Source organism: Equus przewalskii, chromosome 29, assembly GCF_037783145.1.
Source record: "Equus przewalskii isolate Varuska chromosome 29, EquPr2, whole genome shotgun sequence".
Taxonomy (NCBI): Eukaryota; Metazoa; Chordata; class Mammalia; order Perissodactyla; family Equidae; genus Equus; species Equus przewalskii.
The window spans coordinates 4,124,412-4,144,471 of NC_091859.1; the positions used below are offsets into that span (position 1 = coordinate 4,124,412).

Below are 20,060 nucleotides of genomic sequence, written 5' to 3' on the forward strand. Positions count from 1 at the left end.
GAAATGGAAAGTGGTTGGTAAAAGGGTACAGACTTAAAAATGAATAAGGTCTGAGGAGCTAATGTAAAACTTGGTGACTGTAGTTGGTAACACTGTATTATATAATTAAAAAAAGAAACTTCAGCCTTTGTTTTCAACTGTAATTTTATTCAAGGTTGAGCAACCGTATTTGTAACTATCGTGACTTATTTGCACACCGTCATGGGAAGCAGTGAAAGTTGAGAGTTAGGCTTCCTGGGTGTAAATCCAGGGTCCACGTTTTACTGGCTGTAAGTAGTTATAAGTAAACTATGTAAGTTCTTTGTGTTTTAGTTGCTTCCTTTGGGAAACAGAGACAGTAATAATAATGCATACCTCATAGGGTAATTGTAAACATTAAGTGAAATAATGCATTAAAAACACTTAGAATAGTGACTGGTACATTGTAAGCGTGTGGTGTGTAAACACTATGCAAAATAAGGCAGTAGAAGGATGGTCCGTGGAGCATTGTTTGCAAATGGTTCAAACAATCTAAAAGGCTATTAATAATGGAATGGTAACATGTATCATATTCTATCCATACTATGGAATACTGTGTAGAGTTTGTAAAAATTAGTTAGATCTAGTTGTACTAATTTGGAACAGTCTCTCTAAATGAAAATTGCAAGTTGCAGGCCAATAATACTATGTATGGTATGATTACAATTGTGCAAGGAAAAAAAAATCACAATTGCTCATCTAAAACATCCACACTTACATCTTATATTTGAATGTGTGTGTATTTGAATGTATACAGAGATAGAGCAATGTATACATAAACAATTTTTTTAGGAATCTTTACCATGGGGAGGGAAATATGTGTGTGTACGATATTCCAAAGTCCTGATGTATTTTTTATAATATATTTCATATGTTGTATTTGTGTATAATCAATGAAATTAAGAAACTCTGGGGAAATCTTAGTATTGGTTTTCAGAAATGTTTACTTTCAAATATACTATAACATACATACTTAGTATTTTTGTTTTACAACTATTTTGTTGCTTTTTCTACGTGTGTTGTTTTCGCTCTTGTCCATAACCAAGGAGCACCATCTTGTGATATTTTCTCACATTTCTGGGAGCATCCGTAAAACTTTACATGTGCCTCTTTTATAACATTTACCAACTGCTACTATGTGTTAAAATTGTGTATATATCCCAGGTGGTTCTCCTAACAGTAAGCAACCAGAGGATGAAATTTATGCCTGGCTTTATATTTTATTCCTCACAATACAATAGTTTGCGTATAGTCAGTGCTCAATAAATAGTTCTTAGATGAATATTTTAAATTATTGTATTACTGTGTATAAAAGAAATGAGGTTAAAAATACATATTCTGAACAGTCTCCATGTAAGGGTATCATAATCATTTGCATCATCTAACAATCTGATTTTTTAATTACAAGTATGTGCATAGACCTTGTCTCAGGAAATAGTCATTTCATTTATGATTATCTCAGAAAACTTTTCCCCCATATAAGTTCCACAGTCAAGACCTATAAGCACAACATTAGAATTATTTTCCCTAAATCTAATGATGAGAACTCAAGGGAAATAATGTAGAGTACAAAAAAACCTTATTATTGTTGTTTTGTTTACTTTGCTTTTTGCGTTTTTTTTCAGACTTGGGATGTAGCTTTGTCACGGACTGCTAGAGCATGGGGGAAAAAATGTGTGTTTGAGCCTAATACTCATTTAGAAGAACTGAGAATGGCCCATCCTAAATTTAATGGTATTGGTGAAAATATGTGGGTTGGCCCTGAAAACGAATTTACCGCGAGTATTGCTATCAGAAGTTGGTATGCAGAGAGGAAGAAGTACCATTTTGAAAATGACAGTTGCTTGGATGACTGTTCTCATTACATACAGGTATCTGATTTTTATATTAATAATTCAGTAGATTCCTTAGTTGCATTACTACTAAGTTTTTATTATGTTTCAGTTCTATAGATAAACCCAAATGGTAAAATGATTACTTCTAATAGAATCACAATTCTAATCAGTCCTAGGTCTTCAAGATGTCTGTGCTTCCATCTATTATGTGAACCATACAGTAAAACATTCCTTAAATATATAAATGTAATCTCCATGCCCAAAGATGGTAGGTACTTTTCCAAAAATGATGGACACTGGAAAAGGAAGTAAGAAACCAGCAAATAAAAATTATTTTTAAATTATTGACTATAAACATAAGTGAAAGACTTGATAATTTTTGCACAGATCAGTACACATACTGCCATGTAACTTATTGATTAAAACATTTTAAGTGCAAATTAATAGTCTTTTCCCTGCCTCGTGTCTAACAGTCCACTCTTACACCTCATCCTCCAGCATACTGCACCACTTGTTACTTCCTGTACATGCATTTGTTGTTTTATGATCCTCTATTTATATGTGACACTAAGGGCAGGGACTTTGTCTCCTCACCCGTATGGTCTCACCACCACAGCATGACATTATTTGGGTCTTCAATAACTATTTGTATCATGAATCAATAAATTATTGAATAAACTTCCAAGCTTATTCAAAAAACGATTATTTTCCAATCAGTAGACTCTGATGTCATGTTTTATGTAGAACTTAAAATCTTGGAATTTTTTTCATGTTGAACTCCTGTTTTTCTGTTCCATCAAATGAATCATATTTCCAAAATAATTTTGATCAGTTCTTTTTTCCTCTAGAAAGTTATGGTGGTTCTCCATTATCTTGCTCATACCAAATAAAAAGAGAAAATTTATTCAATAAATAATTTACATAGAATTAAAAAATCATTAAATAAAATTTATTTATTTATTTCTATTTTATTTTCTAATAGAATTTCCTCAACAAAAGAAAAGAGAAATGCTGACCACAATGGCTCTCTACTCTGATATCGCTTTTCCTTCCTTTCTGTAATCTTAGTGTCCCTCTTTTTCTCCCTTCACAACTTCCATTCTTCGAAAACTTTTTCTCCTCTCTTTTCCCTCTTCCTCTCTGTCAAGAACGTAGAACTCTCGGATTCAACAAGATGTTGAAAATTGATTCAGCAAGTGTGCCTTCCTTTGGCTCTAAAACATTACTCTAGATCAGCATTTATCAAACTCTTTGTCCTAAGAATACAGTATTGGTAGCAAACCTATCAAAGCGTATCTCTAAATAGTTTGGAAGTGCGTCCCTAAGTCCGTGATAATTCTCTCCCTGCATTTAAATGAAGAGTAGTTCATATTCCTTGAATTATTTGGTTAAAGGTTCAATGTGAATTGAATATATTATTGTTTATAACATGGCAGAGTAAATGTTTAGAATTAAATTTTATGATTTTTTGAAAATTTTATTTTAGCTTGTTTGGGACAGATCTTACAAAGTTGGTTGTGCTGTTACTCCATGTTCAAGAATTGGACCTATCAGACATGCGGCAATTTTCATATGCAACTATGCACCAGGGTAAGCTACTTTAAATTTTAAAAATAATGTAAAGATAAATTGGGAATTTTTCAAGGTTAAGTTTTCCTAACTTTCAATATATTCTTCTAAATGTCTTTGTGAATTCTTTCCACTTACTTACCTGGTGATTATTTACCTTATACCTGAATATCTTTCTATGATAGGAAATAACTACCTTCCAAAATAGCTGCCATCTCTGGAGAGCTCTGTTGGAAAGTCTCAAGTATTCTTTCAGGTCAATATGATACTCTAAGTAATATTATTAAAATGTCCACCTAAGAGAAAATATCGTAATCAATATGTCAAGTAAACGGTAAAAACTGACTACATGCTAGGATTGAGAAGGAATTTCTGTCAAATAAAATGCTTCTGGAACTACTCCGAAAAGAAAAAGAAAAAAAAATGATTACTGATTACTGGTTATATGCTCTGAGATAGGAGAAACAACAGAACTGTGATGTAAGTCGGATTAGACTCAGAAGGCCCTTTCCTGATGGGAAGCTTTGCTGAATTCGGACAGGCATGTGAAACAAGTTTGGGATGTGGAGTCTTTGCAAAACTTTTTAGGCTTCCTTTCATTCCCACAGACTGGAAGCATTGGGGTCATATCAATTACATGGAGGAAGTTTTGAAAGTTAACTACTGATTGGTATTGAAAATTCAGAGGACTGGACACTTGTGCAGAGGAGGGAAGAGGTTCCTCTGGGGCACTAGTCTTCATTTATGCACTCAGCACATATGTCCAAGGCTCTGATCTATCTACTAACAAGACCAAAAACGACTGACCATATTTGATTTATAGTCTTGGAAGGAAGGCAAACAATGAATAAGTGAATACATACATAAGTAATATTGAATTAGATGATAAAATATACCATAAAAAAATCAAGATAAGTGAAAAGGGAATAACTAGTAGGGAATATAGATAAGGTGGTTGCAAAAGGAGGTGGCATTTGAGTTGAAAGTCAAACAATAAGATTGCTAAAGAGTATTTCAGGTAGAAGTCAGAGCACGTATAAAATCTCTGAGCTTGAATGAGTTTAGCATGTTTGAGAAATGAATAATGTGCTTAGAGGTAGGAGTTGAGGTAGAGAGTTAGGTGACAGCTACACAAAATGGAATACCATAGACCACGTTAAAGATTTTGGAATTTATTCTAAGTAATGGCAAAGCCATGGGAAAGTCTTAAGCAAGTGAGTGACATCATCTCATCTATGTTTCAAAAAGAACACTTAAAGAAATGGTTACTCTTGCTGTTGTATTAAGAATGGACATGAGTTTCGTTGGTTTTTTTTTAGATTTCACATATAAATGAGATCATACAATATTTCTCTTTCTCTGTCTGACTTATTTCCCTTAGCATGATGCTTTCAAGGTCCATCCATGTTGTCGCAAATGGTAGAATTTCCTCATTTTTTATGGATGAATAATATTCCATTATATATATACCACAACTTCTTTATCCATTCGTCCATTGATGGACACATAGGTTGTTTCTGTGTTTTGGCTATTGTGAATAATGCTGCTATGAACAGGGTACAGATATCTTTTCAAGTTAGTGTTTTCATTTCCTTTGGATGTATTCCCAGAAGTGGAATTGCTAGATCATATGGTAGTTCTATTTTTAATTTTTTGAGGATCCTAAGGAGATGTGTTTTGTGTTTGGACACTAGGTAGAAATACAAATGTGGGAAATGTAAATTAATCATGAGGAGGAATTAGCTCTATGGAGGTCTGGGATAGGTTTCTAAGTAGAAGGAACTGCTGGGCCCTGAGGTAGACATGAGTCATAGTCTTGAATGAGATCACCGTCCCAGAGAGTGCATATGGAAATTTAATTTAAGCACTAAGTGCGAGAGCACTACAATGTTTGACCAAAGGAGAATGAAGAGAGGCTAACAAGGTAAGAGGGAAACCAAAGCAGTGCTGGTAAGAAAGTGAAGCCAAGTGAAGAACTCCAGTCAAGATGCCCAGAGTGGTTAACTGTATGAGATGCTTCTGAAAGAATGAAAAAAATGAGGAAGGAGAGGTGACGGTTGAAGGTATTTGGTACCCTGAATAACAGTAGTGGCTGCGAGGGTATCCCTTGGTGACTGTAGTGGTAAGATGAAGCTGCCAGTTGTTAGCATTACTCTTCTTTCCACCCTCCTGTTGAAATTTCTATCACCCATTTTTCCTTTGATATAAATATTGGCAAGTCTACCTGTGAAGGATCTATGTTGGAACATATTAAGTCAGTGCAAGCCTTATTTGATATATACTCAAAATAGGCAGTCATAGCTGTCTTTCTTAAGAATAGTTGGTAGAAAAATCAATCCATCATAGTATTATGAAATACTGAGTAGAAATGAAAATAAGAGAGCCAAATTGAAAATTGGAATGTGTAGTAGGCTGAATGGCTGCCCCCTAAAAGATATATTCAGGTCTTACTTCACAAAACCTGTGAATGGTAACTTAGATGGCAAGAGTGAATACTGCCTTATATGACGAAAGACGTGATTGAGATGAGGATGTTGAGGGGGGAGCACAGCCTCCACATGTGTTCTCACAGGAGAGAGGGAGATTGAGCACTGGACACACAGGAGAGGAGGACGCAACCTGACCACGGAGGAAGAGGTGAAGTGACAGACCCACAAACCAAGGGCCTCCTGGGGCCACTAGAAGCTGAAAGAGTCACGGAATTCTCCCCCTGAGCCCTTGGAGAGAGCACAGTCCTGCCAACATCTTGATTTTGGACTTCAGCCCTCCAGAACTGAGAGTAAATTTTTGTTGTTTTAAACCACCCCGTTTGTGGTAATTTGTTAAAGTAGCCACAGGAGACTAACACAGAATGGAAGAATAAAAACAGAATTGGCCATAGAGAAAATATGAGTTAACAACAACCTTAGAAAAATTCTCAGAACACAAAGAAGAGGAGTAGAAATCAAAATATATATGAACAAAAATAGGAATCATATAGGACAGATAAATCTACAAATTGGTACTCCTAAAGAATAGAGAAAAATTAATGGAACAGAAATAATAAATAAAAGAAAATGTTCTTAATCCATAAAGATGCCCATGTAAAGATTAAGATAGCTTATAATATATCAGAAAAAGTGAACTAAAGCAATGTTTACCGACATCATTTTCTAGTGATTATTTTTCAGTCTCAAAAATAAAGACTCATACATTTCTAAGAAAAACAAAACAGTATTATTAGATTAGCCTTGAACTTAGTTATTGGAGAGTGTAGAATCAAAGATGATCATGAGAATTTAAGCTTAAGTGATAATATAGTTTTGTTAACTGAGCTAGGAAAAGATGTAGGGTGGAGGAAAAAGGATTTGTTTATTTTTAGACATGTTGCATCTGCAGTGACTGCAGGACCTTTTTTTTAATTAAATATAAGTTTGTAATAGGTGCACCAAAAACTGACTAGGCATGCAAGTCCACAGTTTTTACATGATGTCTATCCAGAAAACACTTGTAATCTGTTGGGAAAGAAATATTTAAAAAAAGGAGGGGGCAACATTAACCAAATATATACACATATCCATATTTTAAATAGGAAGGAGCTGTTGTAAAAGTAGATTTGAGATCATAGAAGCTATTAGCCTGGGTACAGATTCAGAAGCAGTCAGCTTTGATGCATGGAAGATGTGTATTAGGGGGAAAAAGAGGCCACTGGAGAAGGTAAGAGATCTGGGATTGAGGAAAATGACTTGACTCTGGGGCTAGACCCTTAAAAGAAATAAATTATAGTGTCCAAAAGTATGTAGTAAAGAAATTTTTCTTTATTTAATAATTAAGAAAATACAGTCTGGCAGGTAATACCATTTTCTTTACCTCTTGAGCAGACAGCCTCCCTGGAAGTTTGGTAGGGCCGTGTGACTGAGTTTGGCCACTGGAATATAGGCCACCTCCAGGCCTGGCCTTTAAAAGTTTCCTACATGATCCATCACACTCTTGGTCTTTCCTCATCTGCTGGCTGGGATCTGGTGAAGAATTCAGATGTCCCAGAGGATGGCAAAGCCACAAGATGGCATGAGGCAATGCCCCAGAATGAGTGCTGGAAGAAGCCCCTCTACCACTGCCAACACCCATCCTGGAATCACGACGTGAATTCTGCCCACCATGGCACGGAAATGGCAAGGAGAGGCCAGACTCAGGACACAGCTTGAAGAAAGAGCTAATAATGCCTGCTGATAGATTAGACTTCAGCGGTAAATGGAATGGAATGATAAAGGACAATACCTATGTCTTTAGTCTGAGCAACTGGATGAATGGCGATGCCACTAAATCAGATAGGGAAGACTTGCAGAGGAGCAGAGCTTGAGGAAAGATCAAGCTTTCTGTTTCAGACATTGAGCTGTGAGAAGGAGCTAGAATGGAGGTCTAGGATGGGTTCTAAGTAGTGAGGTCTGCAGGTATAACAGTCCTGAGGCAGAATGAGTCACAGTCCTAAGGGAGGTCACCTTGTGGGGAAGTACATGTGGAGAAGGGAGCAGAAGAGACTAGGACTAAGCCCTGTGTCACCACAGTATTTGCACTTCAGGCAAAGGAGTATAAAGAGAGGCTAGTGAGCTAAGAAGGAACCTAGAACTGTGCTGGCGGATTTTTAAAATAATATTTAGACTTATTTTTTCATCAATCTCTTATATGTAAGCTTGCTATCTTTCCATGGTTTTCTGCATACATAGTAATTTGTGATTCTATGTATCATATTGTAATCATTTTAGATATTTTGAATAACAGGCTAAACGTAAAGTGCAAACAATGCATTTAACACATTTGAAGTGATGACAGTATGAAGAGCTCTGACAGGTTCACAAATGAGCCGTGACATCCATGTCACATTCATGGCCAACCAGCAATGATTCTCAGACACCATCAATGTTAAGATGTGTCTTGATTTTTCAGAGATGTTAAAATATGAAAAGATGTGCATGTTAGAATTATGAAACGCAGTATATAACTGAAAGAAAAGATTTACAAAACAGTACATATCCTTACTATGTATGATAAAATGAAAATGTTATATGAAATGTTTTATTCATAGTTAAGTGCAACGTTTAATGTAGCTCATATTTTAAAATACTGGTTGTCATATTAAAAGCACTAAATTTGATTTCATGACCTATTAATGGTTCATGACTTGCAGTTTGAAAAATATTGCCAATTTAGAATACTGTATACAAATGTTTGGCAATGAAGAGAAGGAAATGGGGTAGGTGTGTAGAGTTGAGTGAAAGCTGTGTTTTATAACTTTGGTTGCTGATGCATTTTTATAAGCTAAAGAAATGCATCAATGAGTAGAGACTGATAGAATATATTAGAACAGGCGAGGGTTGGGGAAAGAATTGAAAGAGCAAGTCCTATCTGGAAAAAGGCAGGAGAGAATTAGAAGAGAAAATGTAGAGAAATTCTTAATAATGAATATTTGTCTTCCTTTCTTGCTTAATGGGGCTCATGAGGATTTAATTCTATTTCATTGATCTTTCAAAAGGAAAGATTTTTGGATTTATGTATCCTTTCTCATTCCTTTGTTTTTTATTTCATTATTTTGAGATATTCAGTCTTCCAAGTATTTTTTAGGGGGAGAGACTATGATATGTTGCTGTTTCGGTTAAGATATACACCATTTCTTTATCTTTAATTCTACTTAATATTGAAGATATTTGCAGTTATATATTTTCCTCCAATTACAATTCTTGTTGGACCTTAGGATCTTGTATGATAGAGCCTCTTTCTCATTGCTTTCTATGGATTGTAATTTTTGGTCATTTTAATAAAATGATTAATACTTGATACATATTCATGATAAAAAATTCAAAGGTGCCAAGAGAAAGTGATGGCCCCATCCTTGTCTTCCTGTTACCCTCCCCAGTATTTCATCCTAAAATATATATACAAAATATATCTGTGCATATACAAAAGTTTATCTATTTATGTGTGTGTGTGCTTGTGTTTCCAAAATTCAAACAGGAACACTACACTTCCTGTGGCATTCTTTATTTTTTTTTGCTTAATCATGTGCACTGGAAGTCTTTCCATCTGAGTACACAAAGAGTTTCCAGATTCTTTTTAAGACTTTCACAGGTTTTTTTTTTTAATGGATATGCAAAAGTTTATTTAAACAATGCTCTCCTTTTGATGGACGTTCAGGCTATTTTATTATTTTTATTATAAGCAATAATTGTCCACATGGACTTGTAATTCTCATATAAGTTAGTATCTGTAATATGATTTCATAATCATGGAATTACTAGGTCAAAAAGCATGTGTACTTTTAATTTGGATAGATATTACTAAATATCTATTCATTATGTTCACACCATTTTTCTATTACAAATTTTCTTTTACATCAACATGTGAGACAATTTTTCAACTTCCTTGCTTAACATAATATATTTTCTACCATTTTGCTGTTTACTACTAAGAGTTCAGTGTATTTTCAGTTTTCATCTGCTGTTTTGCATGAGTTTGGGTATCTTTTTGTAGGTCTCAGAAAATTTGGACTTCATTTTCTAGGACCTGACTGTTCCTATGTATTCACTGTTTTTCTTTGAAGTTGGACATTTTTTTTCAATTGTAGAAGTTTTATATAGCAAGAAAATTAGCTCTTTCATGTAATGTAATTTGGAAATATTTTCCCAGTTTGATGTTTAACTTTTGACTTTATTTATAATCCAATTTATTTTTGCCAAAAAGAATTATATTTTTTAAAACAATTTTGTTTTCAAGATTTTATTTTTCCTTTTTCTCCCTGAAGTCCCCTGGTACATGGCTGTGTATCTTTACTTGTGGGTCCTTCTAGCTGTGGCATGCCGCCTCAGCATGGCCTGACAAGTGGTGCCATGTCTGTGCCCAGGATCCAAACCAGCGAAACCCTGGGCCACTGAAGCAGAGCACGCGGACTTAACCGCTCGGCCACGGGGCTGGTCTCAAGAGTTATATTTTTTAATTGTAGAAGAAAGTATCAGTACTTTTTTTCATGGGTTTTGAGGTTTGTGTAATACTTAGACAAACCTTCCCAAAATACTATTATCCTACATTTTCTTCTACCAATTCTTTATTTTTTTGAACTTGTAAATATTTGATCCACTTTGCTTCTGCACATTATTAAGCTGTTACGAGAATTAGTCTCCTGCTTAAAATAACCATAAAGACCAGGCAAAACATATAAAATAACTGTTTTCAGGCATTAAGTGCAACTAATGCCGGGCTATGATCTATGCAAATAGAAAAGAACTCAATGAGACCCCTATATTTGCCTTGCTTTGCTCTCTGAGAGTGTTCTCCAAACCATAGTGAGAGAAACAGAATCCAAGCAAAGAATGTATGTTTTCTGTGCGAAGGATATATCAGTGTTTGTTGATGATAAGGTGTCTGATATTTAGGACCAGGATCCAAAGAAGAGGGGGTTTCAAAGAAGGACCCCCAAAAGTCTGTGTAAAGATTTTTTGTGGGTCCTTGGCAAACTCCTAAGCTGCACATCTCAAGGCAAGTTTCTGGAAGGATTAGATGGAAACAGTTGCTTTGAGGGCTGAAGACCTGCACAGAGATTTCAGAAGCTGCACGGTGCTAAGAAGACAGAGTTGCACTTTGGGCCCAGCTGAAATGAAGAGATGTTGGCAAACAGCCTAGAGCCTTACAAAGCAGAACGTAAATCCAGAAAATATGTATACATTTGACTATATAAAATTTGAAAACTAATTTATGGCTAAAGCAATATCATAAATATAGCCAAAGAAAAATAATATATTTGTGGAATATATGGCAGAATTAGTCTCCTTAATATACAAAGAATTCATATACATTGAAAAGAAAAAAAGAGAAACAACCCAAGAGGATAATGTACAGAAGATATACAGAGATCATTTACTGAAAAGAAAAGAAAATGGTCATCAATCATGAAAAGATACTCGATCTCACTTATAATTGAAGTAATTTAGGTAAAAACAAAAATAAGTGACCACTTTCCACTCATCCATTTGAGAATATAGAAAAGCTTAATTGATATTCTTCACGTGTGAGGGACAATGAATTGGTTCAATCTTTCTGTATTTAGTAGTATAACAAAATTTAAAATATACATACCTTTGAACTTAGAATCTCTTTGTTAAGATTTTATACTATTAATATCCTCATGAAAGTTGGCCAAGATATACATACAAGGATACATATTGTAGCATGTTTTAATAACATGAAACTGAAATAAAAAAAACCAATGACTCAGTAATAGGGAACTGAGCAATTAATGTACTGTACATTATTATGTAGCCATTGAAAAGACTATTGTCTGTCTTTGTGTACCAATATGGAAAGGTCTCACTTGTTAGGTGAAAAAGTAAGATGTAGAATAATAATAATAAGTAAGATTGCATCTTTTTGTTATAGCATTTGATATTACCAGAAAATGTAGTGATTCACAGAAATTGAAATATGATAATATACACCTGAAATTTATAGAATGTTATAAACCAATGTTAGCTCAATAAAAAGAAAGAAAATGTAGTGATTCAATAAGATAGAAATGGGAAATTTCAATTTAGTGGGTAGCTCTGCTCCACTAGTCATTCAAAAACCCAGACTGCTCCTATCTTGTTTCTTCACTATCCCCAGGGGACAAGGTCTTTGTGTGCCTGATCAAATCCAGGTCACAGATATAATCTAGCTCAAGCTCATAGTAAAGGAAAGAAACACGTTGGCAGCGTGACCATCTCCTAAAGCACCAGGTGGGAAGTGATGCTTCACTGCAGCTTCCATTCAATTGGATATAAGATGGAACACATGGCCACATCTAAGTGGAAAGGGAAATTAGGAATGTAGTGAGGCTAGGCATTAACGTGCCAAGCTAGAATACTGTTATTTGAGTATTTCAAGAGAGATTTAGATTGACGGCTAGCAATCTCTATCACAAGTATATAAGTACTGAGAATTTTTGTGAAAAACTTTTTCTGAAGGGAATCATAAGAAGCTGTTAATAGAAGTTAGCTTTGGGGAAACAGATGGAAAGTGGAGGATGGAGACATTTCTCCCCTTTGAAGCTACCCTATTCTGCTTTCTCCTGTGTACTGTACGCTTACAAATATTACATGTATTACTTTATTTATTAACTTTTATATCAGCAAAGGATGTCTGGATTGAGATTGGAGAAGTATTTAAGACATTTTAGAAGGTATAAATAACAATTTGTAGGTCATTGTGTTAAGTAATGAGAAAGAGGAAATAGTGAAGGAAGATTCTCAGATTTATGACTCAGGCATGAATGGTATTGCCCTTAACTCCAGTGGGGAACACTAAACCTTTTGAGAGGGAAGGTGATGAGTTCTATTTTGGGCATAATGAATTTGAGTTGGCTGTGGAATACTTATTTTGAGATGTTTAGTAAGCCGGTGATTATATAGGTCAGAAACTCATGAGTGAGGCATAGCATAGAACAAATATTTGGAGTTCCAGAATACGTATGGTAATTGAAATCATGGGAGTAGATGGGATTGCCTAGTGAGAAAGTATAAAGGAGAAGAAAGAGGACCTCTGGAATGTCATGCCAACATTCAAGGGTACTTAGAGGAAGATAAAGTGGGAGGGAAGACCTAAGAGGAATGGCCAGACAGGTAGGAGAAAAAAACAGAAGAATATGGTTTCATAGGCGACAAGAGGGAAAGACTGTTTTTAGAAGGAAGTAGTAGTCCAAAACTTCAAATTCTAAGAGGACAAGCAAAATAAGGACTTAAAAATATCAAATTTAAAGAGAAGTTCATTGATAAACATAGGAAGAGCTATTTCTGTGGAGAAGAGGAAACTGATGCCAGGTTGGAATGAACTGACGGTGGTTTTGCTGTTGTTTTTATTTTGTTTTTAAAATGGGAAAGATGTGAGCATATTTAAGTATTGACCTGAAGGATTTAATACAGAATAAAAGTGACTCTTTATAAAGAATAAAGGCAGAGTATGTGTTAAGGTACAAGTCCCTGAGAAGATAGAATAGTATTAAAGAGATTAGCCTTAAAAAGAAGGAGGAGCAGTTCTTCAGTTCTATTGAAAAGGAAGGAAAGAGGGGGTAGACGTTTTATCATATTTCGTGACAGAAAATTTCTCAAGTTCCAATCTGAAGGCCATTATGTTTCTCTGTGAAGTAGGACAGATCATGTCCTGAGAATAAAGGGGGAGACAGTGAAGTTGGAATATTGAAGATTGGGAAGGTTTGAAATAGTTATTATGGCAAATGAGAGAGCAAGCTGACTAGGGAACCATAGAAAGATTCTCAACCTAGTTTAATGATTTTTCTCCAGCAGCCCTGAAGCAGACATGAAGCATGCAGACTGTAATATTCCTTCATTTTTTTCCCCACACTAGGGTTTTGTCAGGTGATTGTAAAGGGAAATAGTGCAAGAGAGTTTCAGGTTTTTAGTGAGAGAATATGCATACCAATTGATCTAAGCTGGATAGAGAAGAGACAATGGGATGGACAGGGAGAAAATACACTTGTGGTACCAGTGAAATCAATGGACAGGTGTGGCAGGAGTAAATGAGTGAGCAACCTGGGAGGATAGGAGGTTGCAGTCAGTGAGTGGAATGTGTGATTTTTGGAGTTCAGAAGTGGAGCAGTTGTAGGGGATAACAAGATCCAGAGTGTGGCTACAAAAGTGACAATTAATGGAGTATTGGGAAGTTTTGTGATGGTGAAGAGATTCAGTAACAGAGAGAAGTTGTTCTTAGGTGAATCATCCATAAGCATATTATAATCATCTAGGTCCCAAATTCTGGGAGAATGGCACAATTTTGACTGAAAAAGGCTGAGTCACCTGCCTCATGATCAGAAAGAAGGTGATATCTTGGGGAGGATTAGAGGATGGTACAGCTAAATAATATCACCCTCAAAGGAGCTTTATTGGTGTTTAATTGTGGTCCCTAGTCCTTTAGCTGCAGGATGTGAAAGTGAAGGGAGGAGATGTGACCAATTGAGTCTTACAGAAAGTGATATAAAATAAGGCAGCTTTGCATGTACAGGGATAATTTGAGGCAGAAAACAACAGCATTCATGCTTTCCTTGACCTTTAATAGGTCCAGGAAGTAGTCATGGAGTTTCGGCAAAGATAAATATATTAGATGTATCAGAAAGAGAGCCAGATAGGATCTCTAAAAGATAATCTTTCTTGCTGCATATTGCATTGTATTCTTCTCTAGCTTATTGGGAAGGGTTCTTTAAGTCTTCCTGGGAACCTACAGATGTCCAGATATGAACCAGAAGCCAGCGTTGTAGTATTTCTCAATGATAAATGGAAGTGAAAGTGAAAGGAGTTATTGTAGGTGCTCTAGTTATTATGGCTGTGTGAGATGGAAAAATCAACATCTGTTTGATGCGCTCTGGCCATTGTTCTGTGGACAGTGTACAGACTGTGTGAGTCTGCACGTGGAGAACTTTGAAGGGAAGAACCTGCCTACAAATTGTAATTGCTGGATTGTTGATCCATAGAGCTAGATTACCTCCTTCAGAAACACAATGGTGGCAGGTATGGGTCTAGTGTAGGCGATGAAAGTTTCCATCACCACCAGAATTGTGTTCTCATTCTGGAACAGTGTAGATCTATTATAAAATTTGAATAATGGTCTTCTAATGGACTTTGGGTTGGACATGGGTATAGCTACCCATTCAGCCACCTGGGCAGCATGTCTTTCTCTAGAGCCTGGACACATGTCCTATAGATGGCAATATACCGAAGGTACGGCCAGATATGAGTCTAAGAAAAGTTCCAGAGGACTATATTCAGAGTCTTGATTTGGTCTCGGCGAACCACTCAGCTGCTTCTTGGAAAAGGCAAATGCCTGAAATGGAGAATTTCATCTGTTTCTTCAGGCACTGCCAGGGCAGCTGTGAAATGTCAATACACTTTGCTGTTGTAGATACTTACCTGTTGCTTCCTCCTAATCCAGCCCAATGATTCCAGTTGTAGTTGTGGCAGTGTGCTGTAGACTCAGACTCAAGCTGGTTTAGGTTAAACAACTTAGAAACTCGAACAAGAGGAAGATTGACCTGGGAGAGTATTAGCTTGGCATTTCTGGCTATCTAATATAAATAATGATATGAAATTCAGATCTTTGAAAAAAGGCCCATTGTATTCTAGCACAGTTTGAATTTATTTTGATTGATTGATTCATGTATTTATTTGTATATTTATTGGTTTATTTGCCTTTCCAGAGTTATTCCAGGCTGCAGTTATCAGACATTATGATCACAGGGTGATTGGCCTAGGCTCCGAGTTTTACAGGCAGTCTTTACAGTGAGTAGCTTTTCGCATAGGTACCAGGGCAGGGGTCCTCCATCCCTGCAGTTTTAGGACACGATAACTTCCGCTTTTGTTTCGAAGGCGTCTGTTTCAGTGATCGAGGGTTATTAGGGCAGGAAAAGTAGACTAGGCTTTAGGTAAAGGAGACTACATCAGTTCTTGAATTCTGGAAGGCTAGTGTTCTGGCTGGGATGTAAACAAAATGCATTTCTTCCTTGAAATAGTTTGTTAGTGGGGCAGTGAAATTAGGGAAGTGAAAATAACTACAAACCTCTGGATGACCTTGATGGACCAGAAAGCTTACCATTCAAGAGTGTCGGATACCTTATTGGGTGTCACCAAAAACTTCTGATAAGATATGAGTCAGGAATTTGATATTCAGGTGTTTGAATATGTATTTCTTAGGTTTGCCATTCTTCTAGATTGCCCAGAGTGGCCTAACCATGGACATATATGCCTAATGTTTGTTTTTATAGCTTCCAGTTACACACTGAGTTAATAAGTAATCCTGTTTAATGACTAGGATTAATGACCCTCCCCTCACTGAACAATATCTTCCCTCCCTATCTTCCCTATCTTTCTTATCCTATCTTCTTGGTATAAGCTGCCCAATTCATATTTACTTTTGGGCGTCTTTTTCTTACTTAACTCTGGGCAATTGATGTAATAATTTCTCAGTTGTCGCCTCTGCTTTCTACTGTGTAAATCCCATTTAAATTTGTTTGCTTGTTTATATATTTACGTGTTTTTCATGTAGACCTCAAAGTAATCCATGCAGCTGGATTTTTGGGACAATAGGCATTTCGGGATTTTGCAAACTCTTCAGAAAATTAATATCATTTCTGTAGAACTTTTTGTACATTTCTGCCAACCAGAAAGCAGTTAATTATAAGACATTCCATAACATCCATTTTTAAAGGAAAATTTTGTTACAAACGAAAATGAAAGAAGCTTTAAAACTCACTCATACTTAAATTACAGTACTTTGTTCCAAGGTCATGGGAATTAGTTTCAGAAGAACCTATTTTCTGGGGGAAAAAAGAAGGGAAAGATTACATCTCCAATTTAAGTACTTCCTGAGTCCATTTTATTAATTAAATCACCTTTATAAACTAATTAAAAATTGGTAACCATATTATTTAAATAACATAATATTTGAGACTTTTTCTAACTAAATGTTTTCTGCTTTTTTGTAGAGGAGCTCTGACAAGAAGGCCTTATAAACCAGGACTAATTTGTAGTCAATGTAGCAGATATGACAGATGCACAGATTTTCTATGCAGTAAGATAAAGAAAATGATTTAAATATGAAAAAAATGCATCGGACAACAAGGAAAATGAAGTGTTGAACACTCATTTTTCATTGTCATGTTAATATTGTTCCTTTGATCAGAATGGTATTATTATGTTATCAAAGGAGGGTTGAAACAGTATCATCTTTAGATTTTTCTAAACTACACAGCCTTTTCTGCCCTCTCTCACCCCTGTTCCTGCCCCTGACATACCGGAATCCCAGAAAGAAGGAATGAGAACTAACAGTTATACCCTGAAAAGGCTTCACAGCTGATTCCTGAAATAGCAGCCTGTTAGAAAATGACTGCTCTAAAGGATAGGATATTCCAGAATATTTATATAGAGAAAAGAAGTAAAGTAGCAAATGTTTAATGGCCTTTTCTTTTATTTTTTCCCCCCAAATATTCAAAAGGTAAAAGTAGAAAATATATTTGATTAAATTTTTCTTTTAATTTTTTCAAATGTAAGAGCAGATAGTTGAAAAGTATAATTATACCTGGAATACATGATGCTTAGAGGAATGCGGTAGGGGATAAATTCAGAGAGTAAGAAGGGACATATTAGCTTTTGTGTTGAAACTAGCGGACAATTTCAGCATAATGCCACTGCTGGGTGAATCCACCCTAATGTTTCTGCCCTTGCTTCACTTGAATCAGGATGCAAAGTCTTGCTCTTCCTCGTCCCCTTTCCTTTCGCTTCCTGAAAAATTCAGTCCTAAAGCCATTAGGTAGGTCAGGACATGGAAGGCATCCACACAGAGAGCCAGATGTGACATGTGAGATCCTAAGGAGGATGACTAGAGATCCATACAAGGCAGTGGACATGGGGAGACAGCCTAAGCAGGGTGAGGACAGTGTCCATGTGGGGTATGGCCTTGTATAGGAAGTTAGAGCCCTTGTGGAGTGAAGTGAGTGTCCATGCACAAGGTCAGGCTTGGGATATCAGAGACAGATCAGGATGAAGGGATGGCTGTGCAGGGGTGGCTCAATATGTGCTGTCTGAGCCCAAGCATGGTGAGGAGAACATCAACATGAGGTGGGAGGGAGAAGCCTGGCGTAGAGTATCAGCGCCCAAGCAAATGAGGAAGGCTTCCATGGAGTGATGGTCTGGCACTGGCTGTTGGAGCCCAAGCAGAATGAGGAGAGGATTGACTCATAGGGGTGACCTGGCAAGAGATATTAAAACCTAAGCAGGTAAGGGGGCATCCATGTTTAGGGGCGACCTCACATGAGGTGTCAGAGTCCAAACTAGGTGACTAGGTGACTAGATGACTAAGGCGTTAATGTGCAGGAGGTGGCCTGGCATGGGAGGGGTCAGAGCCTGGTGGAGTAAGCGGGGAAGCCACACATTGGAAAAGTCCAAAGCTGAGTTTCAGAGTCTGAGTGGTGGGAGGGAGTCCAAGTGGAAAATCAGCCTGTGGGTTGCCATATCAAATGCAGGCTGCCCAGCTAAATTTTAATTTCAGATAAATGAAAAATATTTTTACTATAAATATATCCCAAATATTACATGGGATATACTTATACTAAGAAATTATTTGTTGTTTTCGGAAATTCAAATTTAACTAGGCATCCTATATTTTTATTTGCTAATTCTGGCAACTCTACCAGCCTAGTGTGTGGTGTCAGCCCAAGCAGGATGAGGAGGGCACCCATTTAGGGCAGAGTAGAGGCAGTGATGGGAGATTGGCAGCACATGGGGGATTGATCAAATGAGTAAACCGATTAAGCATAATGGGAGACAATTTTCTCACTGTCAGAGAATGGAGTACAAATATCTAAGTGAAGAAAACAAGCATGACTCTTGTGATGAATTGGAATTAGAGGTTTGGGAACTTAAGGATTTCAACAAATGTAAATAAACATAGATGTAAATATCTGTATATGTATGTGTATACATACATATATTCCCTTGTTCTGAGTTGGCCTTAGAGCAGTACCCTCCTACCCCCAAAGCAATGAGCACAACTAGCACCCAGATCTTGATTTCTAAATTCTAGTCTGCACTCAAAGGAACCAGGGCTCATTGGAGAAAAGTTGGTTTCCAGGGCTGGGGCAGAGAAAGCATAAGATAAACGCAGAACATCTTTTTATACCTGAAAGCAAGGAAGTGCTCAAAGAGTGATGGAATATGTAACAAAAAGGACACAAAAGGACTCAGAAGCCATCTTAAAGGGCTCTCACTGGTCAAATCAATTTTTAACTCATTGGATAAAACAAACTATGATTCATACCAATATAATTTAATAGATGAATAAGTTAAAAGTTTGATGAGGAACAGTGTATTTACATAGTTCCAAAGTAACTCCTCATAAAAATACTTAATTACTAAAGGGAAAAGAGTAACTTCACAATGGAGCAGCCTGGCAGACATCACCCTAATAAAGTGATCAAAGTGAACATCATCAGCAATGGGAAGAGCATAACATCACTTTTGTGGTACTTCTACTAAAGATGCATGACCTAGTCCAATCACAAGGAGGCATCATGTAAGTCCAAATTGCAGATTTGTTTAAAAAATTGAGGTTTTGTCTACAAAACAAGTGGCTTGTTATCTTCAAAAATGTCAACATCATGAATGTTAAATAAAGAATGAAGAACTGTCTCATACTGAAGAAAATAAATAGACATGAAAACTAAGTGTAATGCATGATTCCAAACATGGTTCTTTTGCTATAAAGGATGCTATTAGCACAATTGGCAAAAATTGAATGAGGTCTAAAGATTAAGTGGTAGTAATTTAAATATGTTAATTTCCTGATTTTGATGGTTGTATATGGTTATGTAGAAGAATGTCCTTGTTTGTAGGAAATGCTAAGTACTCTGGGATGATGAGGTATCAGATTGGCAACTTTCATTAAAATGGTTCAAAATAGTTATTTGTATTGCAACTTTTTTGTAAGTTAGGGCTTCTTTTAAATTTTTAAAAATTTCTAAAGAAGGATGCAAAATCAAAGGAAAGCAAATCAGTTTGAAGATTTTTGTTAGAGTCCAGGGGAGAAATGAAGTCCATTTTGGAGTATTTGTCAGAGAAATAGAGATGATGAGAC

At 36.3% G+C, this 20,060-nt stretch overlaps 1 protein-coding gene across 1 annotated transcript in view; it reads left to right on the forward strand.

Annotated features, from left to right (window-relative positions):
• GLIPR1L2 (GLIPR1 like 2) overlaps nt 1-20,060 on the forward strand; it is a 39,841-nt gene that overhangs the window by 10,055 nt on the left and 9,726 nt on the right. The window contains exons 2-4 of the mRNA XM_070599975.1: nt 1,644-1,889; nt 3,340-3,443; nt 16,915-17,000. Coding sequence (XP_070456076.1) covers nt 1,644-1,889; nt 3,340-3,443; nt 16,915-17,000 — 436 coding nt within the window. The remainder of the gene's footprint in view (nt 1-1,643; nt 1,890-3,339; nt 3,444-16,914; nt 17,001-20,060) is intronic.